This window comes from Gracilinanus agilis, chromosome 6 (assembly GCF_016433145.1).
Source record: "Gracilinanus agilis isolate LMUSP501 chromosome 6, AgileGrace, whole genome shotgun sequence".
Lineage (NCBI taxonomy): Eukaryota > Metazoa > Chordata > Mammalia > Didelphimorphia > Didelphidae > Gracilinanus > Gracilinanus agilis.
The window spans coordinates 54,305,098-54,327,956 of record NC_058135.1 but is presented as its reverse complement, the minus strand read 5'-3'; the positions used below and the strand labels follow the sequence as shown (position 1 = coordinate 54,327,956).

At 33.6% G+C, this 22,859-nt stretch overlaps 1 protein-coding gene across 1 annotated transcript in view; it reads right to left on the bottom strand.

The window, feature by feature from the left end:
• GSTCD (glutathione S-transferase C-terminal domain containing) overlaps positions 1–22,859 on the bottom strand; it is a 225,811-nt gene that overhangs the window by 183,480 nt on the left and 19,472 nt on the right. Inside the window, exons 3-4 of the mRNA XM_044681635.1 lie at positions 12,364–12,615; positions 8,698–8,791 (exon numbers count right to left, since the gene is read on the bottom strand). Of these exons, the coding sequence (XP_044537570.1) occupies positions 8,698–8,791; positions 12,364–12,615 (346 nt within the window). The remainder of the gene's footprint in view (positions 1–8,697; positions 8,792–12,363; positions 12,616–22,859) is intronic.

Here is a 22,859-nt window from a genome sequence, read left to right as displayed (position 1 = left end):
GGGCGGACATGATTGAGGGTGTGGACTCGAAACTACCACACCAATGCAACCACCAACAATTGGGAAATTGGTCTTGATCAAGGACACATGACAAAACCAGTGGAAAAGTGCGTCGGCCATGGGTGGGGGGAGTGCGGGGGGTGAAGGGGAAAATAGGAGCATGAAACATGTAACCATGTTAAAAATGATTATTAATAAATGTTAAAAAAAAAACAGAGATGAAAACTAATGAGTATCATTCCATTAGTGGCAATGCAATACCTGGGTCATTAGTTTTTCACTCCCTATGTTTAGTTGTAAACATTTTAAATTTATGTATTTAAAAAAACAGTTCTTTCAAGTTCAACAACATCTCAATCCTTTTCTTAAAAAAAAAAAAAAAAAAAAAAAAAAAAAAAAAAAAAGGAAGTTTCCAGTGGCTTTAAGCTCAAGAGCTTCCTTATATAATCATTATCATTTTGTAGATGGCAAGGGTGGAGTTATAAGTCAGTTTAGCATTCATTACAAGGAAAAATGATGTTTACGGGCTCCTCGCCCAATTATTTACCAATTTCTAAATAATGGGAGATGTTTGCTTTTTTTGCTTTCTATGGAAAATAATGTTTGATGAAGGAACTACATACTTAAGTTTGAATGAATAGTTTGTTTTAATGTCTTGCCTTAAGAATAATTCTTTGTTTCTAATTATTTTTATGGGAGAACTAACAAAAAATTATGATTTATTTATAATGAGATTCCCCAAAAATTTAAAGTCACAATGAATTAACTATAAAGCATTTCTAAACTAAGTATAAATCTGACTCATAATAACAAAAGTAATTGTGTTCGAGAGTATCTCTATTGTCTACATAGACTAGAATGCCTTAGAAAAGGGGGGAAAATTGTCCCACTAAAAGAAATTATTTTTCCTCAGTTTATCTTTTTTAAAAATATTATTTTATTTTCTCCCAATTACATGGAAAAACAATTTTTTACCAAAATAAATTCTTAAGGAAAGTCTCCTCAAGAGAAGCTAAGTGCAGAATGACAAGTGCTGGCAAGGGGCCAGAGCTCAAGAGGCATCCCAGGGCCACTCACCAGAGAGGTCAGGCTGAATGAAAATGGTGCCACCCAAGACACATTCCAGCTGTTATTGAAAAGGGATTAAAAACTCTTGGGTTGATTCTGGTTATTTCAAAGCAGTATTTCATTACTCACTCAAATCCTCGTTCATCCTTTTCAGCATTCCTGCCACCTGGGCCCACTATTAATACCATGAGCTTTTCAGTCTTCAAAAGGACCATTTTTACAACTATTTCTGGCAATATGAACACTGAATGTTTTGAAGCCACCTTTATGGACTAAGGAAGTTGGTCTTACAATGCTGCCAAGGGAGAGTCCTTGTTATTTTTAGATCCAGAGTCATAATAGTGACTCCAAAGAATCACAAATAGGCTCCAAATCACCTTAAGCAACTGAAACAGGTTTCATTTCTTTTATTGTTTGTTTTTTCCTGAGAGGTAAAAAAAGAAGAGTATAATGATTACTTTTCTGGAAATTGATAAATCTAAATGGAAATTGCAAGTGTGTAAAACCACTTTCACGTTTTCTTATGCCAAATACAAACTTTTCATTGTTCCTTATAAAGAGATAGATGCTCTATTTGCCTCAGTTTCCTTAACTGTAAAAGAGGGTAAATAATAGCACTTACCTCATAGCTTTTCTCCAGGGTTGTTGTGAAGAACAAATAAGATATTTGTAAGGTGCTTAACATAATACCTGGTACATAATAGCTGCTATTTAAGTGCTTATTTCTTCCCCAGCCCCTCCTCCCACCCTTTTACAGAAGCACTTTAAATATAAGAAAATAAAACTACCATAAAAATTATAACCAATTATGTATGGTCATTCAAAGTTATGATAAAAAAGTGAATCACAATAATGAGGCCATCGTTTATGAGACCATTCAGCAGGGCAGAAGTTTGTCTCTTGCTGGATGAACTCTTAACTCATCTTGCTGCTGGCTTGGATTCTTATGCTCATACTTTAGCTATAGCTCCACATTTTTAAAGAGATTTTGGCTTTTCTTTTTTCCCTTGAATATATTTTGGTGGGAGGGGGCCAAGAGAAGCAATTTAGTAGATAATTTGCTCTATATTCTATATGGCACCAGAATTTTGGCATTCAACCTAAATGATACTATTCAAGCGAACTGGAGAGTACCTCATCTCTTTTTTACTTATGTGTTATTAATAGATAGCAACATAGATACCTCCTTTGCCAATTTCTAGATACCAGTTGAAGCAATTTTTAGCTCCATGCTCTAAAGCAATATGGATAATGTTTCCATTACTTTTGACTTTAATAGCATTTAATTCATGATGGAAGAGAAAAAAGCTACCAGTCTATGGAATTTGGGGCCAATCATATTTAATTTATTTCATAGCAAAGTATAAATCAGAGGCTTGAAAACATTTCTGTTAGAAGGTGAGGAATCTCTTTAAATGATAGAAAACCCCTTGATCTCTCTGTCTCTTTCTCTCTCCCCCTTTGTTTCTTTCTCTCTGTTCTTTCTGAAAGTACCATGTTTTAAAATGTGGAGAAGTTCTGAGGTGACAATCTCATAATTTAAATTCTTGGGCTTCTTCATAGGCTTTCCTCGTAGTATGTGTCAAAATTCCTTAAAAAAAGCAATAATCCTTCAACTTTTATTCTAAAACATAAATGAAAGAAAACAAATATTTAAAAATTGAAGGTTGTAGGCTGTAGAAAGGTTGATGGATAGGCAGAAAGATAATGGGATTAAGCACTGAGAATACAATTACAAACAAAAAAGAGAGACAGTCCTGCCCTAATGTAGTTTACATTCTTAAGTGAAGATAACATATAGAGAAGAGCTAGGTGTAGTACAGAGAAAGGGGGTCTTAGCAGTTTTTACAGGCTTTGGCTGAGTTCTGAAATCAGTTAGGAGTTTAGAATCTTGGAAGAAAGTTGCAGTTGGACCTGGGACCTTGTGGAGAGAGAGCCAGGGCCAGCTGAGCTGCTTCTTCTCCTATCTGAAGATTGAAAATTTAGCCTAGCTTTAGAGTATTTATTAGAGATTTGTTAATTTAGATAAACCCTTTGAATCTCCATACCCTACCTCATTCCCTACCTTCCTTCCCTTATCTAATGTCTGTGAGGAGTGAATAAGGAGAGTGAATCAGAGAGTAGTTTCAAATATGTGAGGGTTTAGCTATACTTTGGCAGTACTTTATCTAGAGAGGTTAGGTAGTTATCATCATATTCCCTTTTTGATTTCAAGATCACCTTGAGAGCTGAGTTAAGGCAGGACCTTGCTCAAACCCTATCTCTGCCTCCCTTCCCCACCTGAGGTTTCTTTAAACAACTGTTAGGGCTTCCTTAATCCACTTTTCCTGACAATTTAACCTGAGAAGACAATAAATCCCTTTTGTGTTTCAACAGATCTGTTAGTTACTTTGTCAGTTAATTAGTAAGTAAGTGAAGAAGAGGAATAGAACCAACATACTCTGGGCTTGAACGGAAGCCGGGTATCCATCTTGAAGGAAGGTGTAACTTCAAAACAAGTCCCTTCCTGTGAAATTAACTAAAGCCTGTAGTTAATTTCAATTCAGTCTATTTCCCTCAGTTTGTCTTTAGTCTAAGTCCTAGTCTATAAGCCCTGCTGCTCTTTGCCTGTTTAGATTAATTCCTCCTCTCCCTGAAGATCTTTGTTACCTTCAGTGTTATACTCCCTGACTTCAGCCTCATATTATATCCTGAATCTCACTATTCCGTCTTACCTGCAACTCATATTATTTACCTAGCAAGTCCCTGACAACCTCCCTTCCCAAATCCCCTTTAACCAAAAACCTTCCCAAATTCACCATTACATAGGCAAGGTAGAAAACTGTCTGGAAAATCAGGAGGACCAGGTTAGATGAAAACAGAGCTGGCAGGAGTACTTCCATTAAGGGGAGATTCTGAAAAGGAAGAAGCCATCAGAATAGAGGAATCTCCACTGTCAGAAGGTGGGTGGGACAGGAGTGGAGCCAGGTTATGTGAAAAATTATCACAATAATTCAGGGAGAAGGTGATCAGTTTAGCTGAAATATTTACATAATAGAAACCAGAATCGGTATTCTATTTGAATTATCTAGATACTTGACAGTTTTCCATCATAATTTTAAAAATTGCCTAAAAAATTTGCCTTGGGACATCAGGAGAAAAAGAGGAAGGCTTCCAGTATACTATAGGGACCCCGTTTAAAAGAAATGAAGAAGAAAAAATGACAAGGGTCACATAAGACAGGCAGACATGGATGAGTTCCAATATCTACATCGGATTATAGATCATTTTTACGATATTTGGGCTAAAGTATAAAATGCTGTAGATACAACAAGCAGGGAGGAATACAGAATCTAATATCTGATATACCACTCGCCTACACACACCTCAAAAAGATTGTAAGCCAAAATCTGGAATGGATTTTATCCTGATATTCAGCTTGTTGTTATAATGTAATTCTAAGACCAATTTTGTATTTTTACAGCTTTTGAGATAAAAGAATTTTTTCTTTAATCATCACTAGGGTCTAAAATTTAAACCTTGTTTATTTGCCCATATACGAGAACACTAACCCAACATGACTTAGTGAGTGACTGGGAGGAAAAAATAGTCAAGAATTTCTATTAAAACATAATTGGAAAGGCAGAGTTTGTGCCTGCATTTCGCAATTCAATAGAATAAAGGTTAGTATACATCAAGTCAGAATGTACTCATTTCTCCAGATTTTGGGTGCACTTCAGGGTAAGATGAAACACTGAAAACAATATATTTAAAAAAAAACAAACAACTTTATGGGCAAATTCTTTTAGGTAAGTTCTCAATGTAACTAACACAGATGGTTTTTCTTTGGCATAGCACCCTGAATGCTAAGTAAATCTTCATAGTTCAATCATCAAATATTACTTCCTAAATAGTTTCCCAACGCAATCCTATTAGTTCAGCAGCCTTCCATTACTCTAGACTTAGAAAAGCTATAGAAGATGAAGAAAAGAGTACTCAAAAACTGAAAACATAAGACTGTTTCTGTTGTCATTCTATCTTTTTAAAAATAATATATACATATATTTATAAAAACAAATGGATCCTCTAAAAATATGAAAACATTTTGTATGGACACTGGTAGATAAAAGAGCTACTACATAGTCAATAATGCTCAATATTTGTTTTTTTTAAGTGGATAGAGACTAAAATTAATAATTAAAACAATCAAGTTAAAATTTTGGCACCAAAGTAAGTTATGGCCATTGGAAAATTTTGTTTCTCTTCTCAGTTCATATGAATGTTAATAAGAATGATGGTACTTTTATTTACAGAATAATAAGGCTCTGAAATCCAGATTACTCAGAATTGTATTGCAAACACTTTAAAAACAAACATTTAAAAAATTTTTTTTGTAGATCCAAAGGCATAATTCAGTTTTTTTACAAATGCAGTCTCCAGTATAAAATTAACCAACAACAAAAGAATTAAATCCATGACAGAAAAACATCTTTAACATTAGAAATTACTTTTTTATATACTCAATGAATCTCTTTGTTTTATTATGACCCCTAATGTCCCATAACAACTGAAATGAGAATAAGATATGCTTGATTTGTTATTTTCAACTTAAGAAATTTACATAGGTTCCTTCCTGCCCCCTTATTTTTAGTCACTATAGGTCAAGGGAAGGAGTATTGTTAGCATGAAGTCCCTACATATAGCCTCAACTTTAATCCATCTTTGAGATGATCATTTTTTAAATTAAAGAATAGTGAAGAATTTAATTGATGGTCAAGTTTTCTTGCCATCTTTCTCTGATTTATGAAAGTCTTCTTAGGTTATAATTCATTTGTGGGCCCTTAGAGCCCCGCCACATTCGGAGGTTTTCCATATCTTTCCTCCAAGAATCCAGAATAAAGAAGGAAAAATCAGGATCTTTTATGTAAATGCTCTCTCAGAATCATATTTCAGATCCACATCAGAGTTTTTTAGCCTTTTTTTTGTCATGGATCCCTTTGGCAGTCTGTTCAAGCCTTTGCACTGCTTTCCCAGAATAATGTTTTTTTTTAAGTATAAAATAAAACATAAAGCCTTTATAAAGGAAAACAATTATTGTATAATTACCAGAATATTAAATTCTGTACAATTAACAGAATATTAAAAATCCAAGTTCCCAGACCCCCAATTAAGATGGATCATTCCTCCCAAGCCTCTAGAGATCCTCCCTTGAATATATGCAGAGATATATGAAGATTGCTTCAATGGCCACTTCCCAGTTTTCTCTATCCTTGGGAGAAGGCGTACAAGGAACCCAGGAGGAAGGAATAGAAAGATCTCACAAGCAATGAAAATATTTCGTCTTATCACTCTATAGATTCTTTTTTTATTATTTTTATTTTTTAATAAACCCTTACTTTCCATCTTGGAGTCAATGCTGTGTATTGGTTCCAAGGTAGAAGAGTGGTAAGGGCTAGGCAATGAGGATTAAGTGACTTGCTCACGGTCACACAGCTAGGAAGTATCTGAGGCCAAATTTAAACCTAGGACCTCCTGCCTCTAGGCCTGGCTCTCAATCCACTGAGCCACCCAGCTGCCTCCTCTATAGTTTCTTAATGAGTATCATTCCTTCTAAATAAAGATCATCTATTAAGAGAAGAGATTAAAGTTCATTTCCTCTCTATCTTCAATTCTTAAGTTCTCCTACATTCCTATCACCCTGGAGGAATAATTCACACGATTCCCTCTCCAGATGGCTACAAAATTTGATGGGACATCAAAGGAACAAACAGTACCTAAGATGAGATTCTGACAGCAAAGGGAACACAAGAGCAGCTACTTCCTTAGCTTCCTTAAGTCTCAGCTAAAATCACATCTTTTACAGGAAGCCCTTTCCAAACCCTCTGAATTCTAGTGCCTTTCCTTTGTTAATTAATTCTGATTTATGCTGTATATAGATAGTTTGTATAATTTGCTATTTCCCTTTTTAGATTGTGAGTTCAAGAGCAGAAACTATCCTTTATCTCCTTTCATATCCCCAAATCTTAGCACAGTATCTAGCACACAGTAAAGACTTAATAAATGTGTACTGAATGACTACAAGTTGAATGGAACCTGTTCTTTCAGTGTCAGATTCCTGATGGAAATTTTTCTTCTTGTTCTCTCAGAAAGAAACCAATTTGTATAAAGGTGACTAGATAATGCAATATAGCAATATATCTTTAAGATAATTTATTTCAAGGAAAAAAAGACATCAACAAGAAAATGAATCAGGTACTAGGGCAGAGATATGTGCTTAATAAGTCTTCTTCTCAATCAGGTTTACTTCCTATAAATTTGGGCTCATTTTTTCTACAGTATGAATCTGGTTTGGGACCAAGTTAGTAGTTTAAAATGGCAGAATGTAGTAATGACACTATTTATAGGTTAAGCAAAATAATTCAATTCCAAAACAGTTATAAAAATCATGATGGCACAAGCAAGAAACTTAACAAACTTTAACAGATCACAATTATATAAGGGAAATAATGTAGCTTTCAAATTTAAAAAAATAATCTCCTTAACAGATTGCTTTTAACATACCTAAAAGATGGTGTTTTGGATGCCAGGCAGATGTTAACCAATTGTGTACTGCACCAAGATGGTATTAGAAAGTCTAGTTTAATATCAGGGCAGTTGGTGTTAGAGGAGGGAGGGTTTTAGAGGAGGGAGAGAGGGAAGGAGCAGTGGGGAGAAGGTAGCTAGATAAGACAGATACTAGCTAGGACAATGCAGATCAACCCCAGGGTATCACGTTAATTTAGAGTGACTTCTCAATGTTTCTTGGATAGAAAACATTGCTGGATCAATGTTGAGATAATATTAATTAGTCACATATGCTGAATATATCCCAAATAGCCATATTTTCAAAAATCGCTTTTTTACACCCAAGTGTAAACACTCTAATTCTAACTTTCATCACTTAAGATTTCCTAAATCTTAGTGAGAAACATCATATTGTTCATCTGTCTCAAAGTCTATCAACTTAAAGGTTCAAGAATGTTTCTGTCAATGACCATTGGCGGAGTTAGTATCTGAAATAACAGTGAACCTAACATGGCATTCTATTTTAAAACCATCGATAGCAGGATTTCTGTTGGAAATAACCTAAACTTATTTGAAATGATTAAAAGGAGCAATATTTGAAATCATCTCTCAGAATAGTTATTTTTGTGCCTCAAATTTAATAAATCTAAAAAACAATGAAAAAGATAGATGTCATTTGAATTTTTTAAAAGTGAATTTTAATCTTTCATTGCTATGAATAAGAATATTGAAAATAGTTCAGAAATTTGTGGGGACAAAGGTCTTCATCTATAAAACCAAAGAATTGAACTAGATGACCTCTAAGATGAACATTTAGCTCTAGATTTTTGATTATGTTATTATAAAAGAAAAGGACTAAGGCATTAAGAATGGGGTAGATCTACCAAATACTCCCAACAAGTACTTCTCTTCACTAATACAAAGACACCAAAAGTTTTGAAATAAATGGAAGAAGGCAACTGTTTCAGAGAATTAAATATTACATTTCTACAAGAGAAGTTCAATAGTATTATTGGGCTTAGAAATATTAAAGTACACCTACATATATGTTTTAAAAAATTAAATAAAAGAAAGGAATATACTTACCCTCTTCTGGACATACTGCTGCTGGCAGATTGCTCCAATCAAGGGTCCAGTTGGGGCAGGGATGGGGAGAAAACTTTGCCTCAATGCCTTTTTTCTAAAAATGAAAGATGTCCTTTTTACATCAACATGCCAAAATATTGTATATTCCATATATTCTTTTTTTTTTAAAAAACCTTTACCTTCCATCCTAGATTCAATACTGTGTATTGGTTTTAAGGCAAAAGAGAGGTAAGAACCAGGCAATGGGAGTTAAGGGACTTGCCCAGGGTCACACAGCTAGGAAGGGTATGAGGCCAGATTTGAACCCAGGACCTCCCACCTCTGGCTCTCAATTCACTGAACCACCCAGCTGCCCCCATATTTTTTTTAACTCTTAGTTCTTAATAACTCTTATCATCTTATTATCAATACAGACAATACTGTGTATTGATTACAAGGCAAAAGAGCATTAGAGGATAGGCAGTGGGGGTTAAGTGTCTTGTCCAGGGTCACATAACTATGAAGTATCTGAGGCTCGATTTGAACTGAGGGCCATAGCATATTTATTCTACTCAGTATTAGCTATATTAATAAAAAGGAGTACAAAGAGTCCAAGATAATAGATAATCAAAAGATCGTTTGTTAGTTGGTTTATGAGAGCATGGCATATTTTTTTTCCTACAACATCTACTTTCTTAGTCATGTTTTGCTTAGACTAATATTAAAAAAAAAGTACACATTTCCTGAAAATGCAATGATGGCAGGAATCTAAAAACCTGTTCACTAGTAGGATGAAACTAAGACAACTTATTGTTGCCTTGAAGACTTATTGAAGAAATTATTAAAACTTATTGAAGAAAATCTATCAAAATTGTCCCTGCACATCTATCTAGGCTTTGCACATTGGTAATACAAAATTGTAGGAAGGAGAAATGTTCTAGAGAAAATTCTTGCCCTGAAAGTATCTCCTTACTAGCTTGACCCCAATTTAACTATAAGCCATATACTATTTTGGTTGAAGGCTTATTAAAGCATATAAGAATCCCCTAACTAAAATGTAAATGCCCCATGGAAAGGTAAATATTACCAACCATTTACACTTTAGAGTGAATTAGCTTGGAGGTTTGATTTCATGCAAACTTTAAGACAAACATTAAGTCACTTAAACAAATTGAATGTGGTATCCTGAATGAATAGGAGGTCAAGATGGGGCACATTTTGTTGGCATCTAGTAGAGAGACAGATTTAAAGTATGGAAGGTCAGGTCCAATGTTATAATGAAAGACTCTAAGTAATCAATGGATGTGAAAACACTAGGAAACTAAAAGTAGAACCAAAAGGAGCCATAGGCAAAGAGGCCAGAATTCACCTTTCCATATCAATGGCAGGTACAAATTTATATGACTATAAGAGGTAATAGATATACATAATACAACACATTACAGCTTTTAAAATCTAAATTCTAATATTGATCTGACATTTAAACTTAAACTAAAATATTTTAGAATGAAAAATAATTTAATAATATGTAACAAAGTAGCTGTGGGGCAAGATTATTTTCATATGGGAGCATGTATTAAAATAAAATTGAGGACTACACTAAAACAAAATTATAGTCAAAATGATGACCTACAATGATAAAAGTTTACTGCTTATAAGAATTTATAGTCTGATAAAGGGAGTAGGCTTGGACCTAGAACACAAGTCTCAGGAATTCTGGCTCAGTAACCTTGTCTCTATATTATTATAAAAACAGCCATCATTTAAAGGAGGAAGTGGAGAGTTCTTTTCACATTTTGACTTAATTTGAATCCTATTTTAGATATTGTATAATTCACTTACTACTGCTGAATTTTATTCTCATCTATTGCCTTTTCTCCATTTTAAAATAATTTTATGCATAGAAAAAACAAACTTCTTTTTTGGTTCATAACACTGCTCTTGTATGCAACTAGCAAGCACAGCAAAACAAGGGCAACATTATACAACTTTCTACTAGTCCTGCCTCATAATGAATCACCTAAATAAAAAAGATCTCATTTAGCAATTAACAGCCAAAGATGAACATAAACTTTATTGTGCAGAGATTTGAAGATGACTATTTAACACTAACCAAACAACATTCCTGAGAATAAACTATTTTAAAATCTCCCAGGAGACTAGGCTTCATATTAAAAAAGGCAACAGTTGCATTCTAGGATATTCTCTAATCAATGGAACAATATGAAAGTAAATCAAACCAAAGACATTCCTTTCCCAGTGCTTTCCAAAATTGATTTTCTAATCACTAAACATGGTTTTTATTAATGAACAAGCTGAATGGAGCATAAAAGGCTTAGCTGCAAGGGCATGGTGATGCCATCAATTTCTAGGGGGCATCAGCCCTCTCCCAACCCATCTAGGGAGATGCAATCCTTCCTGGATCATCCTGTAGCTTTGTGTTTTATCTGAGATACTGATGGTAATAAATTGCTTCAGAGAACATCCACAATTCAAATAAATACTCAACTAATCTTCAGGCCAACAGAGAAATAAATTTTTTTTTGTACTCTATGCAAAGGTAACAAAAATGAAAAACAAATTTGTGAAATCTTTATTCTCCATAATAGGTAAAGTGAATTCAAGCTATATACTAAGTGGAAAGATTTTGAGAGTTGCATTTAAGGACCTGGGGTCAACTCTTAACTCTTAAGCTTTGTTACTTACTACCTGAATGGATCTCCATTTCCTCATCTGAAAAATGAGGGGAGTTGAATTAGATGGCCTTTAAGGTCCCCTTCCATTTTTAAATCTATAAGCCTATGAAATAATAAATGAAGTTATGTGAACATTTTCAATACAGTATAGGCACTAGAAACAATTTATTGAAATAATACTTTAAAAATTTCAGACACAACTGAAAATTTTTTTAAAACCTAGCAGAAATCTTGAAAGCTAATTGAGTTCATTCACAGCCTATTACTGGGTTTTGAAATGATTGCTAATTATTATTCAATCAACAAATATTTATTAAATGGTTAGTAGGTGCCAAGCACTGTGCTATGTGAAACATATGAGAAACAACAAAAAATAAAAAGCCTTGCAACAGGAAATTTTTCAGATGAAAACAATACAGCTGACTAAATTGACTAGTTAGAGCATTTTCAAGTTAAATATTCAGAATAGTAGACAAGGGAAGAAAGGAATGAAAGGAATATTAAAAAAAGGAAGGAAGAGAGGGTAGGGAAAGACAGGGAGAAATAAAGGAGGTTGAAGATAAAATACTTTTCCAAGTTTAAGGAATACAACCAATTCAATGAAATTCAAAAGACCAGAATTTAAAAAGAGTAGGAGGCAGCTGGGTAGCTCAGTGGATTGAGAGTCAGGGCTAGAGACAGGAAGTCCTGGGTTCAAATCTGGCCTCAGACACTTCCCAGCTGTGTGACCCTGGGCAAGTCACTTGACCCCCATTGCCCACCCTTACCACTCTTCCACCTAGGAGCCAATACACAGAAGTTAAGGGTTTAAAAACATTTTTTTAATTAAAAAAAAAAAAAAGAATTTAAAAATAGTAAAAAGTGACTGAGATAAAAATTGTAACTGATAATAAGAGTGATGCCAACAAAAGATTGGTGGGGAGGAGGGGAAATGCCAAAAGAGAGAATGTAGATATTTTCAAATATAACCTTAGCATAACCATTTAGTTACCATTAGTTTGGAAATAGTTGGTCTTGGTCCTCCAATAAACTGCACACATGTTTTCTCTTCCATTTCAGGATTCTCACTCAAAATTGGTGACTGCTTATCCAAAGTGGCTGGGAGGTCTGATAACTGAAGAAAATGTAGCCTGCATTTGGCTGCAGCTTTTGTTACTCCAGGAACTTCCTGAATCTTCTGGTACCAGGAGGCTATCAGAGGTAAATGAGCAAGAATTCCACAGGGCTTCTTCCAGATGTGAACCTTAGGGAAAAAGGAATAACACTCAGTGTCATTTATTTCCTATTATTATTATATTTTATATATAATTAGTATAATATATTGTATTGTATTGCATTATTATACAATATGTATTATTCAACATAATAAATTTAGGGTAATTCCTACTATTATTCATTCTAAGGGTCCTATTTCTTCATCTACAAGTGTGGAGGGGAAATGAACAAAATGGTCTCAAAGTTCCCTTCCAAATCTAAATCTGTAATCTTATGATACCTGATATGCTGAGATAAATCCTATTTTTAGAGGGTTAAAATAATATCCCTAAAAAATATGTTAAAAATGGAAATACAAACTCCATATGCATGTGAAAAGGAATTTTAAAATTCATATATTTTTAAAGTTAATTTTCTGAATGAAATAGAAGTAGAAATAGAAAAAATAATTAAGGGATTTTTTAAACATTTATTAATATTCGTTTTTAACATGGTTACATGATTCATGCTCCTACTTTCCCCTTTACCCTCCGCAGCCCCCCACCCATGGCCAACTCACATTTCCACTAGTTTTATCATGTGTCATTGATCAAAACCTATTTCCAAATTATTGTTAGTTGCATTGGTGTGATAGTTTCCAGTCTACATCCTCAATCATGTCCATCCCAACCCATGTGTTCAAGCAGTTGTTTTTCTTATATGTTTCCTCTCCTGCAGTTCTTCCTCTGAATGTGGGTAGCATCTTTACCATAAATCCCTCAGAATTGTCCTGGGTCATTGTATTGCTGCTGGTACAGAAGCCCATTACATTCGATTTTACCACATTATATCAGTCTCTGTGTACAATGTTCTTCTGGCTCTGCTCCTTTCGCTCTGCATCAGTTCCTGGAGGTCTCTCCAGTTCGCCTGGAACTCCTCCAGTTTATTATTCCTTTGAGCACAATAGTATTCCATCACCCGCATATACCACAGTTTGTTCAGCCATTCCCCAATTGAAGGACATACCCTCCTTTCCAGTTCTTTGCCACCACAAAAAGCGCAGCTATAAATATTTTCGTACAAGTCTGTTTATCTATGATCTCTTTGGGGTACAAACCCAACAATGGTATGGCTGGGTCAAAGGGCAGGCATTCTTTTATAGCCGTTTGAGCATAGTTCCAAATTGCCAGCCAAAATGGTTGGATCAGTTCACAACTCCACCAGCAACGCATTAATGTCCCAATTTTGCCACATCCCCTCCAGCATTCATTACTCTCCCCTTCTTTCATTTTAGCCAATCTGCTAGGTGTGAGGTGATATCTCAGAGTTGTTTTGATTTGCATTTCTCTAATTATTAGAGATTTAGAACACTTTCTCATGTGCTTATTGATACTTTTGATTTCTTTACCTGAAAATTGCCTATTCATGTCTCTTGCCCATTTATCAATTGGGGAATGGCTTGATTTTTAATACAATTGATTTAACTCCTTGTATATTTGAGTAATTAGACCCCTGTTAGAGTTTTTTGTTATAAAGATTTTTTTCCCAATTTGTTGTTTCCCTTCTGATTTTGACTACATTGTTTTTGTTTGTACAAAAGCTTTTTAGTTTAATAAAGTCAAAACCATTTAATTTACATTTTGTAATTTTCTCTAACTCTTGCTTGGTTTTAAAATCTTTCCTTACCAGAGATCTGACAAGTATACTATTCTGTGTTCACTTAACTTATTTATAGTTTCCCTCTTTATATTCAAGTCATTCACCCATTCTGAATTTATCTTGGTGTAGGGTGTGAGATGTTGATCTAAACCTAATCTCTCCCATATTGTTTTCCAAATTACCCAGCAGTTTTTGTCAAATAGTGGATTCATGTCCCAAAAGTTGGGCTCTTTGGGTTTATCATACACTGTCTTGCTGATGTCATTAACCCCAAGTCTATTCCACTGATCCTCCTCTCTGTCTCTTAGCCAGTACCATATTGTTTTGATGACTGCTGCTTTATAGTATAGTTTAATATCTGGTACTGCTAGGTCCCCTTTCTTCACATTTTTTTTTCATTATTTCCCTTGATATTCTTGATTTTTGTTATTCCAAATGAAATTTGTTATGGTTTTTTCTAATTCAGTAAAGAAGTTTTTTGGTAGTTTGATAGGTATGGTGCTAAATAGATAAATTAATTTGGGTAGGATGTTCATTTTTATTATGTTAGCTCGTCCTACCCATGAGCAATCAATGGCTTTCCAATTGTTGAGATCCAATTTTATTTGTTTGGAAAGTGTTTTGTAGTTGTTTTCGTATAATTGCTGGGTTTGTTTTGATAGATAGATTCCCAAGTATTTTATATTGTCTAGGGTGATTTTAAATGGTGTTTCTCTTTCCACCTCTTGCTGCTCTAATGTGTTGGAAATGTATAGAAATGCTGATGATTTATGTGCATTTATTTTGTATCCTGCAACTTTGCTAAAGTTGTTGATTATTTCTACAAGCTTCTTAGTTGATTCTCTAGGATTTTTTAAGTAGACCATCATATCATCTGCAAAGAGTGATAGCTTAGTCTCCTCCTTGCCCACTTTGATACCTTCAATTTCTTTTTCTTCTCTAATTGCTACTGCTATTGTTTCTAGTACTATGTTGAATAATAGAGGAGATAATGGGCATCCTTGTTTCACTCCTGATCTTATTGGGAAGGCTTCTAATTTATCCCCATTGCATATGATGTTTGTTGATGGTTTTAGGTATATACTGTTTTTTATTTTTAGGAAGGGTCCTTCTATTCCTATACTTTTCAATGTTTTCAATAGGAATGGATGCTGTATTTTGTCAAAGGCTTTTTCAGCATCTATTGAGATAATCATGTGATTTTTGTTTGTTAGACTGTTGATATGGTCAATTATGTGGATGGTTTTCCTAATGTTGAACCATCCTGCATTCCTGGTATAAATCCCACCTGATCATGGTGGATGATCTTCTTAATTACTTGCTGGAGTCTCTTTGCTAGTATTCTATTGAAGATTTTTGCATCTATGTTCATTAGGGAGATTGGTCTAGTTTTCTTTCTCTGTTTTTTTTTTTAAACCCTTGTACTTCGGTGTATTGTCTCATAGGTGGAAGATTGGTAAGGGTGGGCAATGGGGGTCAAGTGACTTGCCCAGGGTCACACAGCTGGGAAGTGGCTGAGGCCGGGTTTGAACCTAGGACCTCCTGTCTCTAGGCCTGTCTTTCTCTGTTTTTTATCTCCCTGGCTTTGGAATCAGTACCATATTTGTGTCATAAAAGGAATTTGGTAGGACTCGTTCTTTGCTCATCATATCAAATAATTTGTATAGTATTGGGATTAGTTGCTCTTTGAATGTCTGATAGAATTCACTTGTGAATCCATCAGGCCCTGGCGATTTTTTCTTAGGGAGTTCTTTGATGGCTTGTTCAATTTCTTTTTCTGATATGGGATTATTTAGGTATTCTATTTCTTCTGCTGTTAATCTAGGCAATTTATATTTTTGTACATATTCATCCATATCTCCTAAATTGTTATATTTATTGCCATATAATTGGGCAAAATAGTTTTTAATGATTGCCTTAATTTCCCCTTCATTAGAGGTGAGGTCTCCCTTTTCATCTTTGATACTGTCAATTTGGTTTTCTTCTTTAAGGGATTTTTTTTTAAGGTACATATTGGTAGAGGTTTCATTTAATGAACTTTTCCACAGCATTTACTCTTGGTGGTGAGTGGAGTCAAGATAGCAGAGTCAAGGCAGCAATCCAGCTGAATCCTCCCAATATTCCCTTCCTAACAACTTAAAAATAATGCCTCAAATCATATCGTAAATGGCAGGATCAACAAAAGATCAGAGTGATACTTTTTTTGGCCTAGGACAACTTAGGAGGTTATCAGGAGAGGCCCAAGACACTGAGAGACAGCTCCCACTTCAGCAACACGACTTGGAGGCAGCTGCAACAGTAGGAGCAGCAGGAGCTCTCAGGCCAGAGAAAATTAGAGGCGTGAATAAATGGCCAGAGAAAGGTTATAGAAGACCCTCAGCTGGCACTGGAGGTTTGATTCTATTGCACTGCCCATATGCAATTTCAGGTCATAATTCCAGGGCAAAAATGAACACTAACATTTCCTGCTATGGAAAGCAGGGGCCCTGGTCTCAGGTCTAGAGAAAAGACTTCTGGACACAAAAGAGCAGAAAATCTGGGCAAAGTTCTAGGACCAAAATGAAGACTTTATGGCTAAAGGGGAGCAAGGGCCCTTTCTGGGTAAAAACCAGAGTGCAGACCACAGAAACAGTGACCAGACTTCCCCTCACAATACACCATCCTGGAATCACCAAAACTTATAACCTCCCAGTACTAGCTTTGTAAACAAAAAAAACCTGATGTTTGAGACATACTCTCCTTCCACTTTAAGATGAGAGCCCAGTTTTTTTTTTTTATTTTAAACCCTTAACTTCTGTGTATTGACTCATAGGTGGAAGATTGGTGAGGGTAGGCAATGGGGGTCAAGTGACTTGCCCAGGGTCACACAGCTGGGAAGTGTCCAAGGCCGGATTTGAACCTAGGACCTCCTGTCTCTAGGCCTGGCTCTCAATCCACTGAGCTACCCAGCTGCCCCGAGAGCCCAGTTTTAACATAAAGATAAGAGTCAAGAATAGGAAAAATGAGCAAACAACAAAATCTGATCATAAAAAGCTACTATAGTGCCAGGGAAGATCAAGACACAAACTCTGAAAAAAAAAATGAGGCCAACCAATCTCAAAGGAAAATATACATTGAATACAAGCCCAATGAGAATTCCTAGAAGAAATAAAAAATGTATTTTAAAAATAAAATAAGAAAGCGAGAAGAAAAATTACAGAGAGAATTGAGAGTGACAAAAGAAAATATGAAAAGAGAACCAATAGCTTTTTAAAGAGTTACAAAAATGTTAAAGAAAATAACATCTTAAAAAACATTGTGGGCCAAATGGAAAAAGAAGCATACAATCTCACAGAAGAAAACAATTCTGTTTAGAATTTGGCAAGTGAAATCTAATGACTCCATGATATCAAAAAACAGTAAAATAAAGTCATAAGAATAAAAAAAAGAAGAAAAGGTGAATGATCTCATTGAAAAAAAACAACTGACCTGGGTAACAGATCAAATAATGATAATTTAAGAATTCCTGGATTACTTGAAAGGCATGGAGCCTAGAATTATCAAGAAAACTTTCCTGATATTCCAGAACTAGAGGGCAAAATAGAAATGGAAAGAATCTACTGATCACCTCCTGAAAGAGATCCCCTAATGAAAACTCATAGGAATATGACAGCCAAATTCCTGAGTCCCAAGTGAAGGAGAAAATATTATAAGCAATCAGAAACATTTTAAATATCATGAAGCCCTAGTCGGAATAACAAAAATTTTAGCAGCTTCCCCTTTTCCAATATAATATTCTGGAAGACAAAGGAGCTAGGATTACAATCAGGATTAACCCACCCAGAAAAACTGAGTATAATACTTCAGAGGAAAAACATTAATATTTAATGAAATAAAGAACTTCCAAGTGTTTGAAAAGACCAGAGCTGAATAGAAAACTTGACATTTAAACAAAAGACTCAAGCACAAAAAAGTAAACATGAAAGAGAAATCATAAGGAAATTAATATTTAAACTTTTTACATTCATATGGAAGATGATAAATGCATTGCCTAAGAACTTTATCATTATTAGGGTAGTGAGGAATATACATAGACAGAGGACATAGGTATAAATGGACTGTGATAGGATGATCTAATGAAAAAGTGGATAAGTAAGAAAGTAGGATGCACTAGAAGAAAGGGGAAAGGAACAGAAGGATGGGTTAAATTGTCTTACAAAGATGAGACATGCAGGGAGCAATTTTTATAGTGGAGGGGAAAATGGGTCGTGGATGATAGGCAACTCTTGAATTTCACTGTTATAGGAATTAGTTAAAAAAGGGAACAAAATACACAGTTGGTTGGATGTAGTCATTTATCTTATCCAACAGAGAAGTAGGAGTGAGAGAGGACAAAAGAAGTTCAGGAAAAAAAGAAGGGAAAATTAAGAGAGAGACAATGGTCAGAAGCAAAACAGACTTTTGTGCAATCATGATCTTAGACAAAGCAAAGGGAAAAATAGTCTTAATTAAGAGAAATAATCAGGGAAACTACATTTTGCTAAAAGGTACTATATTCAATAATATAACATTAATACTAAATATGTATGTACCAAAATGCATCTAAATTCTTAAAGGGAAAAAAAATCCCTATATAAATGGGGGTTTCTATTTTCCCCTCTTAGAACTAGATAAATCAACTCTAAAATAAATAATAAATTAAGGAGATGAATAGAATCTTAGAAAGGTTAGATATGATAAGAACTCTGGAAAAACTGAATAAGAATAGAAAAGAGTATACCTTTTTATTAGCTGTACATGGCACCTACACAAAAACTGATCATGCTATGTATTAAGGCATAAAAATCTCACAATCAAATACAGAAAAATTAAATACATCCCTTTCAGACCATAATGCATTAATACTTATATTAAATTAAAGGCCATGGAAACATACATTAAAAAGTAATTGGAAATAAAATAATATAATCCAAAAGAATAAGGGAAAGAATAAATCACAGAGACAAAAAATTATTTAATTAAAGAGAATGACAACAAGGAGACAACATACTAAAATTTGTGAGGTACAGCCAAAGCAGTACTTAGGGGAATATTTATATCTCTAAATACACATATAAATAAAAGAAAGAATAAGTCAATGAATTAAGCATGCAATAAAAAAATCTAGGGGAAAAAAAAACAAATTTAAAATCCTCAATTAAACACCAAAATGGAAATTATAAAAATCAAAAGAGATAAGCAAAAATGAAACTAAAAATCCATACTGAACTAATGAATAAAACTAGGTGAATTTATGAAAAATGTTAAAAAGATAAACTATTGGTTAGTATAACTAAAAGAAAGATGAAAATGTACCACCAATGAAGATAAAAATTAAAACAATTATTAGGAGCCATTTTGTCTAGTTATATAATAACATATATATTATGATATATAATAATAAATTTGACAATAAACTAAATGGATGAGTATTTGCCAAAATTTAAAGCACAGAAATTAACAGCAGAAGAAAGAGAATCTTTAAATAACCCTCTCTCAGAAAAAAAAAATGTAACAAGGATTCACTGAGCCCTCTAAGAAAATAATCCTAAGGACCAAATGAATACACAAGTGAATCAGGCCAAATATTAAAAGATGAATTCCAATGTCTAATTAATTTTAAAAAATATGAACTATTTTGGATGATAGGTAAAGAAGGAATCCTACTAACTTCTTTTTATGACACAAATATAATAATGATAACAAACCAGGAAGAGGAAAAACAGAGAAAGAAAACAATAGAACAATTTCCTTAATGAATAGCAAAAATTTTAAATGAAATGTTAGCAAGGAGATTACAACAATATATCACAATGGTCATACAACATGGCCAGGTAGGATTTAAACAAGAAATGCAGGGCTGATTCAATATTGGGAGAACTATCAGCATAATTAGCCATATCAATAACAAAAGAAACAAAAATCTTATGATTATCTTGATAGATGCAGAAAAAGCTTTGATGACACTCATTTTGATGACACTCGCTCTTATTAAAAACATGAGAAAGAATAGGAATAAATGGAACCTTCCTTAAAATGCTAAGCAGTATCTGAAGCCAAGAGGAAGCATTGTCTGTAATGGGAATAGATCAGAGATGAAGCAAGAATGTCCACTATTATTCATCATTTTTCTAGAAATACTAACTATAGCTGCAAGACAAGAAAAAGAAATTGAAGGAATTAGAAGAGGCACAAGGGAATCCAAGTGAATCAGCCAAAAAACTAATTGAAAAAATTTATAACTTTAGAAAAGTTGTAGCAATATAATAAACCCACATAAACCACTGCATTTCTGTATATTATCACAGGATTTGTCAGGAATAGATAGAAAGAGAAATTCCATTTAAAATAACAGTAGATGAAATAAAATATGTAAGAGTCTACCTTTAAGAAAAACTCAGGAAGTATAGGAACACAATTACAAAACATTCCATCCAAATAAAACAGCTAAAGAAATACTAATTGTTCATGGATAAATACAAACAATATAATAAAAATGGCAATTTTACCAAAGTTAATTTACTTATTTGGTGCCATATCAGCCAAACTACTATATATTATAAATAATAACAAAATTCATCTGGACAAACAAAAAGAATTAGTAAAAAAATTGTGAAGGAAGGCAACCTAGCAGTACCACATCTCAAACTACAATGCGAAACAGTAATCGTGAAAACAATACAGCACTGGTTAAGAAATAAAGTGGTAGATAAATGGAACTGTAAATACACAGCAGTAAGTGCCCATGACAATTTAGGGTTTGATGAACCCAAAGATCCAAGCTTTTCAGACAAGAACTCAGTATTTAACAAAAATATTACTGGGAAAACTAGCAGTTTGGCATAAACTATGTATAATGCCTGCAGTATTTTGTAATATCTTGCTAGTATTTTATTTAAAAAATTTACATCAGTATTACATAAATTGGTCTTCATCTAGTTTTCCAAATAATTAATATAGTAATGGAATTAATTATTCTTTAAATGTTTGGTAGATTTCATTTGTGAATCCATCTAACCCTGGGGATTTTTTCTTAGGGAGTTCACTGATGACTTGTTCAATTTCTTTTTCTGTTGGGGTTATTTAAATATTCTATTTCTGCTTCTGTTAATCTGAGTATTTTACATTTTTTGTAAATATTTATCAATTTCACTTAGTCTGTCAGATTTATTGGCATATAATTAGGTAAAATAGTTCCTAATAATTGCTTTAGTCTCTACTTCATTGGTAGTGAATTGAACTTTTCATTTCTGATACTAGTAATTGGTTTTCTTTTTTAAAAATATCAAATTAGCTAATGGTTTATTTTACTTGTTTTTTTCTTCTTTATAAAACCAGCTCCTAGTCTTATTAGTTCAATGGTTTTCTTACTTTCAATTTCATTAATTTGTCCTTTGATTTTTCAGGATATCGAATTGAGTGTCTAATTGGGGTTTTTTAATTTGTTCTTGTTCTAGTTTTTTAGTTGCATGCCCAATTCACTGATTTATTCTTCCTCTACTTTACTGATGTAAACATTTAGAGATAAAAATCTTCCTCTAAGTATTTGCTTTGGCTATATCTCATAATTTTTTGCACTATGCCTCATCATCAGTCTCACTGTTGACATTTGCTTTAATGAAATTAATGATTATTTCTATGATTTGTTCTTTGACTTCACTTATGCTTTAGAATTAAATTATTTATTCCAATTAGTTTTTAATGTCTCTTTCCACAGTCTTTTATTGAATGTGATTTTATTGCTTTATAGTCTGGAAAGGATGCATTTAATATTTCTACTTTATTAATTTGGTTTTTTTTTATTTTTTATTAATTTGGTTTATTAATTTTGGTCTTTTATGCATTATGCTAATGCCCCAATACACGATCAATTTTTGTGTAGTTGCCATGTACCACTGAGAAAAAGGAATATTCCTTTCTCTTCCCATTCAATTTTCTCCAGAGAGCTATCATATCTAATTTTACTAAAATTTCATTTACCTCCTCACGTTTTTGTTTTTAACTTTTTAATTAGATTTATCTAGTTCTGAGAGGGCAAAGTAAAGATCCTTCCCTAATATAGTTTTAAGTATAGTTTTGCTGCCTATTTCCTCTAATTTAACTTATCCTTTAAGAATTTCAATGCTATGACATTTGGTGCATATAAATTTTGTATTGATATTTTTTCACTGTCTATGGTACCTTTTTGCAAAATATAATTTCCTTCCTTGTCTTTTTTCATTAGATCTATTTTTGCTTTTGTTTTTTTCTGAGATCATGACTGCTACCCTCATATATACATACACACACACACACACACACACACACACACACACACACATACATATTTTTTTTACTTCAGCTGATATATAATAAATTTTGCCCCAGCCCCTTATCTTTACTCTGTGTTTATCTTCCTTATTCAAATGTGTTTTCCATAAACAACATATTCTGTTTTGTGGATGAGTTCATTCCATTCACATTCACTGTTAAGGTTACAAGGTGTTTTCTTCCAACCTTTTTTTCCTCCTATTTACCTTTTTCTTCTTTGACCTTTTTCCTTTTATAAACCTTTTGATTTTCATCATTACTTCCCCCAATCTAATCTCCCTTCTATAAATCTTCCCTTTTTTTTCT